Source organism: Heteronotia binoei, chromosome 8 (assembly GCF_032191835.1).
Source record: "Heteronotia binoei isolate CCM8104 ecotype False Entrance Well chromosome 8, APGP_CSIRO_Hbin_v1, whole genome shotgun sequence".
NCBI lineage: Eukaryota > Metazoa > Chordata > Lepidosauria > Squamata > Gekkonidae > Heteronotia > Heteronotia binoei.
Window position 1 is genome coordinate 119,470,022 of NC_083230.1, and position 12,453 is coordinate 119,482,474.

General features: G+C 47.1%; 1 protein-coding gene across 2 annotated transcripts in view; it reads right to left on the reverse strand.

The window, feature by feature from the left end:
* RBM17 (RNA binding motif protein 17) overlaps window positions 1-11,119 on the reverse strand; it is a 47,659-nt gene extending 36,540 nt beyond the window's left edge. For both annotated transcript variants that reach the window (XM_060245997.1, XM_060245996.1), the window contains exons 1-4: window positions 10,898-11,119; window positions 4,466-4,606; window positions 2,382-2,498; window positions 1,690-1,856 (exon numbers count right to left, since the gene is read on the reverse strand). In XM_060245997.1, the coding sequence (XP_060101980.1) occupies window positions 1,690-1,856; window positions 2,382-2,498; window positions 4,466-4,588 (407 nt within the window). In that variant the 5' untranslated portion in view covers window positions 4,589-4,606; window positions 10,898-11,119. The remainder of the gene's footprint in view (window positions 1-1,689; window positions 1,857-2,381; window positions 2,499-4,465; window positions 4,607-10,897) is intronic.
* Between the last annotated feature and the right edge of the window lie 1,334 nt (window positions 11,120-12,453).

Genomic DNA, 12,453 nt, shown 5'->3' on the forward strand with positions numbered 1-12,453 from the left:
CACCCTGTGAGGTGGGTGGGGCTGGAGAGGGCTCTCACAGCAGCTACCCTTTCAAGGACAACTCCTGCCAGAGCTATGGCTGACCCCAGGCTATACTAGCAGGTGCAAGTGGAGGAGCTGGGAATCAAACCCGGTTCTCCCAGGTAGGAGTCCGCGCACTTCACCACTACACCAGCGAGTCTTGTCTTCTCATAATGTGACCAAAGTACAGTAGCCTCAGTTTTGTCACTTTGGCTTCCAGAGAGAGTTCAGGCTTGATTTGATCTGGAACCCACTTTTTTTTGGTGGTCCATGATATCCGTAACTCCATATTTAAAATGAATCAACTGTAATGAACAGGAGCTAAAATGTGCACTGTGCCTTTCTGGCAAATATTTTTAATTGTAGCTATGTTCCGCAGCATTTGGGAAACCGCTTTAATGGCTACAATGTAATGGACTATATCAGAAGTCAAGTAGAGAAACAGATAGATGATAGACAGACAGACAAAGATATGTATTTAGATGGACAAGTTTTATATTTTGAAACAAACAGGTTTCAGGAGAATGTTTTGGTATCCTTTCCTGTAGTGCAATTTTTCCGCTTTAATAAAAACTGATGTGTTTTGCAATATGTTCGACAGGCCCTTAATACCTAAGTGGGTCGTGAGGAGTTATGATCACCAGAGGATCACTGTCAGAAGAAAGAAAAGTTATGATCCCACCTATGCTGACATCCTGATTAGCACCATGAAATGTATTTTAATTGTTAATTTAATTGTTTTTAAACCTTAAATTTAGAAAACTAAAATAATAATAATAAGAAGATGGATGATAGATGATAGATAGATAATAGATAGATGATAGATAGACAGATGATAGATCGATGGATGATAGATGATAGATAGATGGATGATAGATGATAGATAGATGGACGGCAGATAGATGGATGATAGATGATAGATGGATGGTAGATAGATGGATGATAGATGGACGGTAGATAGATGGATGATAGATGATAGATAGATGGATGGTAGATAGATGGATGATAGATAGATAGATAGATAGATAGATAGATAGATAGATAGATAGATAGATAGATAGATAGATGGACGGTAGATAGATGGATGATAGATAGATAGATGACAGATGGATGATAGATTGATAGACCGATTGACAGATAGATATAGATAGATGATTGATATAGATAGAAGATAGATAGATGACAGACAGACTGACAGACAAATAGATTTAGATGGACAAGTTTTATCATATTTTGAAACAAATATATTTCAGGAGAATGTTTTGGTATTCTTTCCTACAGTGTAATTGTTTCTGATTTAATAAAAATGTCTGTGCTTTACAAAATGTTCTCTACTTATTCTGAGATGGTCACGTTTCTTTTAGTACACTGGTTCCAATGAACTCTGCTACTGAATTATTTCATTACAATATGTTCCTCCTCTTATCAGATCCCTTGGAATGAGTACGTCTTGCTACAGCTGTTAAGGAGTGGTCCGTAATACCTGAAAACTCATCCTGTGGTGAACATGTGAATAACAAATAGCAACATAAAACGGGATGGACAAGATAAAAAAACTATTCATGCTGGCCTTTGCATGACGAACTCCTTCGCTCCCAATGTCTTCACTACAACCCAAACAGTTTAAGACAACAACAGTTTTAACGGCCTGTGGCCCAAATGACTTACTTTTCTCTTTCTTCGATCTCTTTCTGCCTCTCCAGCTCTCGCTGCCTCTGCCGTTCTTCCCGCTGGCGTTTCACTACTTTCTCGTAGTCGTTGGGGAACATGGGATCGTACTCGTCGGCCAGAGGGATCAACACATCACCGGCAGAAAAGCCACTGGGAACGGGGTCCTGGAATCAAACGAGCAAGATATGTCAATTATTTTTTAAAAAAATACCTGTCAGCAAAACCAATGTGCTTTGGAGCACACTTGATCCTTCTTCCCAATGTCAAGAGGGTCTCTTGCCATGGATGTGGGCCTGCTGTATGCACTGTAATAGCCTTAAACATTGTTTTGCTTATTTCCTCCAGGACAGGATCACGGAAGAAAAACCATCCAGGCCTTTTCCCTTAACCTGCACTAGTTGCTTTCTGCCTAGGACTCCTCAGCTCTCCTCTTCTCTCCGAATCAGAGTCTCAGAGCGGCTCACAATCTCCTTTATCTTCTTCCCCTACAACAGACACCCTGTGAGTTGGGTGGGGCTGAGAGGGCTCTCACAGCAGCTGCCCTTTCAAGGACAACCTCTGCCAGAGCTGTGGCTAACCCAAGGCCATGCCAGCAGGTGCAAGTGGAGGAGTGGGGAACCAAACCCGGTTCTCCCAGATAAGGGCCCGCACACTTAACCACTACACCAACACGGCTCTCCAAATCTCACCTTGAGGCCAGCTGCCGCGTGCGGTGGGGTGTCTGCAATCTGCCTCTCATCGGAAGCGTTGCCTCGTTTCAGGTCAATCACCGGAGCCAGGACTGTGCTCTGCTTTGTTCTCTGACTCTAAAATTAATAAAACCATAAAATGAGTTAGAAGGCCACGCTGATCCCAATTGCAGACGATGCTGCGGCAGAAAAGTCTCAGTACACTTTTTGCACACACACACAAATAAGCCAGCGTGGGTCAGTTCAGTCAGCCGGTGATGCACGAGTGCGTGCAAAGACATTTTCCAAAAGCACACAAGACACGACAGATGCTAGTTTTCGCCCCCCTGGCATTTCTCCTCTGCTCTAATCATGCTGGTTACAATATGCATTGCATTTCTGCATCCTTTACAAGCATTCTTTCCCACACACCCCTCGCCTTTTGACAAAGATGGGGTCCTCAATCTTTTGGAGCCTGCGGGCATATTTGGAATTCTGAAACAGCGGCATGGGCGGGGTCACAAAACGGCTGCTCCGGGAAGGTGAAGCCGTCTACAAAATGGCTGCCACAGCTCACCTTCAGTCACACGCTGAAGATACTTGTGCCAAGGGAGCAGCTGTCACCAAAGCAAGCTTTTTTTTAAAAAAAAAACCACGCAGCCGATCAAATCTCCAGTAGCCAATCAGAAGCCCAGCTGGGCAAAAGTTCCACCTGGTCTTACCTACTTTCTAAAAAAAAAAAAACACTTGGTGGGCACCAGGAAAGGTGTTGGTGAGCCGCATTGGCACCCTGCTGGGAATCCCTGAATGAGGATAAAAGGACTGAAAACCTACATTTCTGCTCTCCTGTGCCTAATGAAGGGAGCTTGGTCAAACTGGACTTGAATCTTTTAACTGTTCCACTGTAGGCCAACGCGACGACTCTCTGAAAAAAGACACATTTGCTCTTCTACAATGAAATGCAATTAATGTTCCCTCTAAACTGTGGAGTCTTGTGAGCAAAAATTCTACTCCCTGAGCTACTGGCATTAAAGCTGTGAGCTATTGCGTCAATTAGTTGGCTCTGGGGCCATCCTTCCTGAGCAAAGACAAAAATGCACAAGCCGGAGGCTAAAAAAACCTGTGAGCTAGCTCACACTAACTCAGCTTAGAGCAGAGGTGGCTAAACTGTGGCTCGGGAACCACACGTGGCTCTTTCACACATATGGTGTGGCTCTTGAAGGCCCCACTGCCCTGTCAGCCGACTTGGAGAAGGCATTTCTCTCTTTAAATCATTTCTTCAAGCCACGCCAGCTAGAATAATGTATTCAAAGTTGCTTTCTTTCCACCTCTCCCTCCCTCCCCCATCTTCCTTCCTTCCTGTCTTGTGGCTCTCAAAACATATGACATCCATGTGTTGCAGCTCTCAGACACCTGACATTTATTCTACGCGGCTCTTATGCTAAGCACGTTTGGCCACCCTTGGTTTTAGAGGGTGTGATGCAGAATGATAAATTTATATCTCACTTTATATGATCTTTTATTCTAAGGTGACAAGCCGGCAATAAAACAACAGAACAAAGCAGTAGACAAGTGCACTTAAAGGTGCACTTGTCTACAGCTTTGTTCACAAGATAGATGAACTATTCCCATGATAGATGAATTAACAGATCCCAGTAGGCAGCCGTGTTGGTCTGAAGCAATAGAACAAAGCAGTAGACAAGAGCACCTTTAAGACCAACTAAGTTTTATTCAGAGTGTAAGCTTTCATATGCTCTTCAGCAGGCTTCATCCGACAAAATGGGAATGGCAAGCAGCAGTTCTTAATAGAAGTGGGAATTCTTAATATAGAATCCTGGGAATATTTTTAGCAGATTAAAAGAATCACAAACAGGGATCTGTGTTTGTTAGTGTTAGAACACAGCAGGGCTGAAACAACACTGGAGGGCGATAAAAAGCAGACTGCTGTTGCAGGTGCGAAGTGCCATAATTCTGGCTTTGTTAGTTTAATTAGAGGGCATGGTTTCTCAAGAGGTTATAACATCTATTATAGTTTGCTACACATTCTACTGGGATCTAAGCCGGCAATAAGAGGAGGAAGATATCTGACCAAACCGCTACGCTACCTTTGCTTGGGTGAGCGCCGCTTTTTTGACTTGCAGCTGTGACTGCAACAGTTTGAAGTTTTTGGACCAGCCTTCGGTCTTGGAATCGCTGGTCTCTACTCCCAGGTCGTCGTAGAGAGACATTTTCGTCCCGGTTCAGAACTGTAAGGCAAAAAAGACGTGGTGAGTCGAGGGGGCAGCTATAGCACTCCGATTCATTGGGGCCCCCCCAACACTTTGTGTTTACCGTGTATTTAAAGATTTTTTTAAACAATAAGCACACAGTTGGACCCTCAGCTATTCCCCACCTCCCAGGACTTGTGTGCCAAGTGCCGTCAAATCGTCGCTGACTTATGGTGACCCCAGCAAGGGGTTTTCGAGGCAAGGGAGAAGCAGAGGTGGTTGGCCATGGCCTTCCTCTGCAGAGCCTTCCTTGGTGGTCTCCCATCCAAGCCTTATGGTGATCCCAGCAAGGGGCTTTCAAGGCAAGAGAGAAGCAGAGGTGGTTGGCCATGGCCTTCCTCTGCAGAGCCTTCCTTGGTGGTCTCCCATCCAAGCCTTATGGTGATCCCAGCAAGGGGCTTTCGAGGCAAGTGAGAAGCAGAGGTGGTTGGCCATGGCCTTCCTCTGCAGAGCCTTCCTTGGTGGTCTCTCATCCAAGCCTTATGGTGACCCCAGCAAGGGGCTTTCGAGGCAAGGGAGAAGCGGAGGTGGTTGGCCATGGCCTTCCTCTGCAGAGCCTTCCTTGGTGGTCTCTCCTCCAAGCCTTATGGTGATCCCAGCAAGGGGCTTTCGAGGCAAGGGAGAAGCGGAGGTGGTTGGCCATGGCCTTCCTCTGCAGAGCCTTCCTTGGTGGTCTCTCCTCCAAGCCTTATGGTGACCCCAGCAAGGGGCTTTCGAGGCAAGGGAGAAGCAGAGGTGGTTGGCCATGGCCTTCCTCTGCAGAGCCTTCCTTGGTGGTCTCCCATCCAAGCCTTATGGTGACCCCAGCAAGGGGCTTTCGAGGCAAGGGAGAAGCAGAGGTGGTTGGCCATGGCCTTCCTCTGCAGAGCCTTCCTTGGTGGTCTCCCATCCAAGCCTTATGGTGACCCCAGCAAGGGGCTTTCAAGGCAAGGGAGAAGCAGAGGTGGTTGGCCATGGCCTTCCTCTGCAGAGCCTTCCTTGGTGGTCTCTCATCCAAGCCTTATGGTGACCCCAGCAAGGGGCTTTCGAGGCAAGTGAGAAGCAGAGGTGGTTGGCCATGGCCTTCCTCTGCAGAGCCTTCCCTGGTGGTCTCTCATCCAAGCCTTATGGTGATCCCAGCAAGGGGCTTTCAAGGCAAGAGAGAAGCAGAGGTGGTTGGCCATGGCCTTCCTCTACAGAGCCTTCCTTGGTGGTCTCTCATCCAAGCCTTATGGTGATCGCAGCAAGGGGCTTTCAAGGCAAGTGAGAAGCAGAGGTGGTTGGCCATGGCCTTCCTCTGCAGAGCCTTCCTTGGTGGTCTCTCATCCAAGCCTTATGGTGACCCCAGCAAGGGGCTTTCAAGGCAAGTGAGAAGCAGAGGTGGTTGGCCATGGCCTTCCTCTGCAGAGCCTTCCTTGGTGGTCTCTCATCCAAGCCTTATGGTACCCCCAGCAAGGGGCTTTCAAGGCAAGGGAGAAGCAGAGGTGGTTGGCCATGGCCTTCCTCTGCAGGGCCTTGCTTGGTGGTCTCTCATCCAAGCCTTATGGTGACCCCAGCAAGGGGCTTTCAAGGCAAGGGAGAAGCAGAGGTGGTTGGCCATGGCCTTCCTCTGCAGGGCCTTGCTTGGTGGTCTCTCATCCAAGCCTTATGGTGACTCCAGCAAGGGGCTTTCAAGGCAAGGGAGAAGCAGAGGTGGTTGGCCATGGCCTTCCTCTGCAGAGCCTTCCTTGGTGGTCTCTCATCCAAGCCTTATGGTGACTCCAGCAAGGGGCTTTCAAGGCAAGGGAGAAGCAGAGGTGGTTGGCCATGGCCTTCCTCTGCAGAGCCTTCCTTGGTGGTCTCTCATCCAAGCCTTATGGTGACTCCAGCAAGGGGCTTTCAAGGCAAGGGAGAAGCAGAGGTGGTTGGCCATGGCCTTCCTCTGCAGAGCCTTCCTTGGTGGTCTCTCATCCAAGCCTTATGGTGATCCCAGCAAGGGGCTTTCAAGGCAAGGGAGAAGCAGAGGTGGTTGGCCATGGCCTTCCTCTGCAGAGCCTTCCTTGGTGGTCTCTCATCCAAGCCTTATGGTGACTCCAGCAAGGGGCTTTCAAGGCAAGGGAGAAGCAGAGGTGGTTGGCCATGGCCTTCCTCTGCAGAGCCTTCCTTGGAGGTCTCCCTTCCAAGCACCATCTCTGCTTAGTTTCCAAGTTCTTAGCTGCCTTCCTGCCCTCTCTGTTTGTAATTTGAGATAAACAACTGTGTCCAGTATTTTGCTAAAGCAGCAGACCTTAAGAAGGCTATAAAGTAACTCTCTCTTACTATACATATTATCCTATTATGTAATTCCTGCATCATTTAACATGTCACAATAATATTTATGCTTTGTTTCAGCTTTGTTCCAGATTTTCACTTAGTTATTAATTTCCACAGCCTAATCCAACTACACCGGTAATTAGATGTTTTACCCTGTCCACTGCAGTGACTTACACCATGTAATCTCCCTTTACTCTCAGTGAGAAAGGTGGACAAACAGATAATATAAATAATTGTTCTCTCTGATTGACCTAAAGAGCATAGTTTCAGCTTCCAACGAGGCATTTGAAACTGGATATGCGGATCACATCTCAATTGATTTGAAATCACTCCAGTGTTTTTGTATATTCAGTAACAGGTAGCACAATCTGGAATTTGTTCCAGCTGATATATCACTAGTAAAGTGTAAAATGATAAACACACAATAAAATCCAGTAAGGATGAACCCAGGCAGGACTAGGTTATTAAAAGTATATACATTTGAAATGGTTCCACCATCACAGTCTGAAATTACCAAATAATCCACAATAACCGGCCATACCAGAACTGTACGTTATTACACCTATATCCCAATGTTTTTAACTAACTTTATTCAAAATATGTATATAGCCCGTCCGCAACATCTGCTCAAGATAGTTCCTTCCTTCCTTCCTTGAGCCAGTTTGGTGTAGTGGTGAAGTGTGCGGACTCTTATCTGGGAGAACCGGGTTTGATTCCCCACTCCTCCACTTGCAGCTGCTGGAATGGCCTTGGGTCAGCCATTGCTCTCTTCTCTGGGAGAACCGGGTTTGATTCCCCCCTCCTCCACTTGCAGCTGCTGGAATGGCCTTGGGTCAGCCAGAGCTCTCTTATCTGGGAGAACCGGGTTTGATTCCCCACTCCTCCACTTGCACCTGCTGGAATGGCCTTGGGTCAGCCAGAGCTCTCTTATCTGGGAGAACCGGGTTTGATTCTCCACTCCTCCACTTGCAGCTGCTGGAATGGCCTTGGTTCAGCCAGAGCTCTCTTATCTGGGAGAACCGGGTTTGATTCCCCACTCCTCCACTTGCACCTGCTGGAATGGCCTTGGGTTAGCCAGAGCTCTCTTATCTGGGAGAACCGGTTTTGATTCCCCCCTCCTCCACTTGCACCTGCTGGAATGGCCTTGGGTCAGCCATAGCTCTGGCAGAGGTTGTCCTTGAAAGGGCAGCTGCTGTGAGAGCCCTCTCCAGCCCCACCCACCTCACAGGGTGTCTGCTGTGGGGGAGGGAGATAAAGGAAATTGTGAGCCACTCTGAGACTCTTGAGTGGAGGGCGGGATATAAATCCTTTATCTTCATCTACCTCAAAGGGTGTCTGTTGTGGGGGAGGAAGGTAAAGGAGATTGTGAGCCACTCTGAGACTCTTGAGTGGAGGGCGGAATATAAATCCAATGTCATCTTCTTCTTCAAAGAGAATAGTTTTTAAGCTGCAAAATAACCAAGAGATAGTGCCTGACCAAAGAATATCTAATAAGGTTTGCAGCAGAATCGACATTTGAATTAGAGTTGCCAGGCTTCCGGCAAGGTATGAGGGCTACAATTGCCAGACCCAGGTTGGGAAACTCCTGAAGGTTTGGGGATGGACCCTGGGAAGGACAGGGACTCAGAAGGGTCCCAATGCCGCAGAGTTCACCTTTCAAAGCATCCATTTTCTCCAGGGGAACTGATCTCTGTAGTCTGTAGATGAGCTGTAATTCTGGAGGATCCCCAGGTCCCACCTGGAGGCTGGCATACCTGATTTGAACCCAGGTTTCTCTCCACTATATGACACCAGCTGAACATTTGCGCCTACCCTAGCTAGATCTGACAAAAGATGTAGCTGTGATGGATCAGGCCAATAGTCCATCAGCATCCTGCTTCCAATTGGAACCAAAGAGATGCTACAGGAAGGCCCACGACTCTCTTATGAAACTATTATGAAACTTGAAACAAACACTTCCCCATGACTGAACAGAGATGTTGTTGTTTTTTTTAATCTCATTACATATGCTAAACCCACTTTCACCAAGAATGGCGATATATCCACAGTATTCCAATGTATTTCTTTTTTAGGATAGTGTATCAGAATAATGCTTTTGTATTGACATACTCAGACAAGGGATATCGGCTGGTTATCTCATTACATATACTAAACCCTTCTTCCATTATATTTTAATGTATTTTTTCCTAATGGCAAACTACAATGATGTATATATTTATGTTACATGTTAAAAGGTAAATTAGTTGGACAGGAAAAACTTCTGGGAAAGTAATGCCCTCATTTTGACCCAGGTTTATTAGCAATAGAATAATTAGGGTTTGTAGAATCTTTCGGGATCAAGTGCCGTGTTCTACTGGAGAAAGTTTTCCTTCCAGACGTTTCGTTCTCAGCTGCGGAGAACATCCTTAGTGGCGTTGCAGCCGGAGCAGGCGCTCAGACCTTCTTGGCTGACCTTCATTCTTCACTCAATGCACAGCAGCCAAGAAGGTCTGAGCGCCTGCTCCGGCTGCAACGCCACTGAGGATGTTCTCCGCAGCTGAGAACGAAACGTCTGAAAGGAAAACTTTCTCCAGTAGAACACGGCACTTGATCCTGAAAGATTCTACAAACCCTAATGATGTTACCAGCCGTGAAAATAAAATAATTAACAGGAATTCTCACATTCTGACATGTTACTGTTTTACAGTTTCCCATGCTGATGCAGCCCAGATCAAAGGTTTTCTGAATTTGTTAATTTTACTGTTCTGCTATTGAATTTTAACTTTGTGCCACTTTGCATTCCAAACCCCACCAGCTATATGTGGCTCTGCTTACTGTACCTCATTCCTCGTCTGAAGAAGTGTGCATGCACACAAAAGCTTATGTTCTGAATAAAGCTAAGTTGGTCTTAAAGGTGCAATCAACTCCTATTTTGTTTGACTCTCCCCAAGTTATTTTTTCTAAGCTAAAAAGATTAACCCCAGAGCATGGGTGGCCAAACTTGCTTAATATGTGCCACTTAGAATAAACATCAGATGTTTTGAGAACTGCAAGACATGAATGTCAGATGTTTGAGGGAGGGAGATATTGGGTTTATATCCCACCCTATACTCTGAATCTCAGAGTGGTCACAATCTCCTTTACCTCCCCCCCCAACAGACACCCTGTGAGGTGGGTGGGGCTGAGAGAGCTCCTGCAGTAGCTGCCCTTTCAAGGACAACTCCCACCAGAGCTATGGCTGACCCAAGGCCATTCCAGCAGCTGCAAGTGGAGGAGTGGGGAATCAAACCCGGTTTTCCCAGATAAGAGTCCGCGCACTTAACTACTACACCAAACTGGCTCAGGAAGGAAGGAAATAGATGGGAGAGGTAGAAATAAAGCAACTTTAACTTTAAATGCATTCTGCAAGCTGGCTTGGCAAAGTGATTTAAAGAGACAAATGCTTCCTCCAAGTCAGCCAATGGGGTGGTGGGGGCTTCGAGAGCCACACAATATGTGTGAAAGAGCCACAAGTGGCTCCCGAGCCACAGTTTGCACCCCCCCCCCGCCCCAGAGCATCACGTATAGCCCCCCTCCCAAAGTGGAAGGAAGGCAGCGACCCCATTTACATAACCCTCCAACATAAGAAGTTTATGTGGTTGGGGGGACGGTTATGGCTGTTATTTTTCGCTGGCATGCGAAAGGCACTCTGCACGTGCTCAGGATAACTGTTCACTCCAGATATTTCAAACATACACAAAACATTTAAAACCTAGGAAAATTCACCACCACGCTTTTTATAGAGCTGGATTCTTTCCGTGCTTTGCAAGTATGGGCGGGGGTAGGCAAACAAGATGAACTAAAATAAGAATAAATTCTTAATTTCCTTCCTCAACCGGCTCAGCTCCCCCCCCCCGCCCCACCTTTCCACTAAAGCACCCTCAAGACTAGTGCCCCTACTCTCCGTCGTCCTCATGGCCCTCTCTGAAACCTCCCTGCCCTCTACAACTCCGCTTCGCAAGCTATGAAGGCGCCTCTCACCCTTCCGAACTAGGCCTCAAGCCGGGCCGCCGCGTAGTTCCCGAAGCCCCGCAAGGCGCCTCCTCTTCGGCCACGGCAGACCCTGCACGTCACCAACAGCGCCCACCAATCAGCCTCATCGAGCGGAGCGCAGGCGAAATGCGTCTGACTTGTCCCGCGCGTATTGGGAAGGAGGGCCACCGCTACGCCAACAACGTACCGGCCCGATGGGAGGAGCTAAGCGGGAGCCTTCGCGACCGCCAAAGATGTAACCAGGCCAGGCGGGATTCTACGGAAAGGGATACGTAAACTCCGCGCTACAAGAGATTGACCGTTCCTTCCGCGTGGAAAAGTCTAGGCAAAATCCGTAACGGTCCCTTCGTTAGGCGGAGAGGAAAGCTCTATACTGACGCCTAAAGGCGCCCGGTGGGAAGTACAGGCAAAAAGCATGTAGATGTTATTGTTGAATTAGATGTTTTATATTCTGAGCATTAAGTTTTGCGTTAAAATGTAATGGAGTAAATTGCATCTTACTTTCTTTTTTCACGTTGCCTATTTACTATTTTTCCCTTCTAAGTATATTTACAGGCACATTCTCACATGTACTTTATGCATCCGATGAAGTGCGTTCTAGTCCAGGCAAGCTGATAAAAGATACATGCGTTCTCTTTGTTTTGGCTGCAACAGACTTACACGACTCTCCTGCAGATGGGGGTGGCTGGAGACCTTCCAAACTACAACAGCTCTCCAGGTGACAGAGATCGGTTCACCTGGAGAAAATGGCCACTTTGGAAGGTGGACTGTATGACATTATATCCAATTGAAGATAAGAACATAAGAGAAGCCGTGTTGGAGCAGGCCAATGGGCTGTCCAGTGTGACACTCTGCCACACAGTGGCCAAAAACCAGGTGCCATCAAGAAATTCATGGTGAACATCTTCTATAGAGCCGATAGCAGATGTTGAGAGCGTGCGTTGATTCGTGCCATAGAAAAAAGAACTGTGGCTCTGAAACGTCAGGAGGAAAGGCTGAAGAAGAACTTGATAAGTGAAACTGTGAGGATTCCTTCAATAAGCGGTTCCTTATTCTCTCCGTAGAAACCACGAGCGGAACACTAAAAGACTCAACCCATATTCACACACAGTTCATTTGGAAGAGGCATTGCCCTTAAGAGACTGACGATGTAGTGACTTTGTGGGGGTTTTCTAATATTAAGTGTTCCTTTGTCTTATTTTGTTTTACACTAAATAAGAACTGATAGTGTGATAGTATTATTGTTTCCGGTGGTCACTTGCAGATTTCTCCATATACACCGGCACCAGTTGCTTTAATTTTCTCCAGGGGAGCTGATCTCTGCCAACTGGAGATCAGTTGTAAAAGTGGGAGATATCCCCCCCCCCCGGAGGCTGTCAACCCTAGGAGTTCAGGTTCATGTGTGGCTATTAGCCACAAGTTAGAGATGGAACACTGTGTCATGCTCTGTATTCTTGGTGCTTGGGGGGCAACAGTGGGAGGGCTCCTGAAATTCTGGCCCCACTGGTTGCCCCCCTGAGAGCACCTGGGTTTTGGCCACTGTG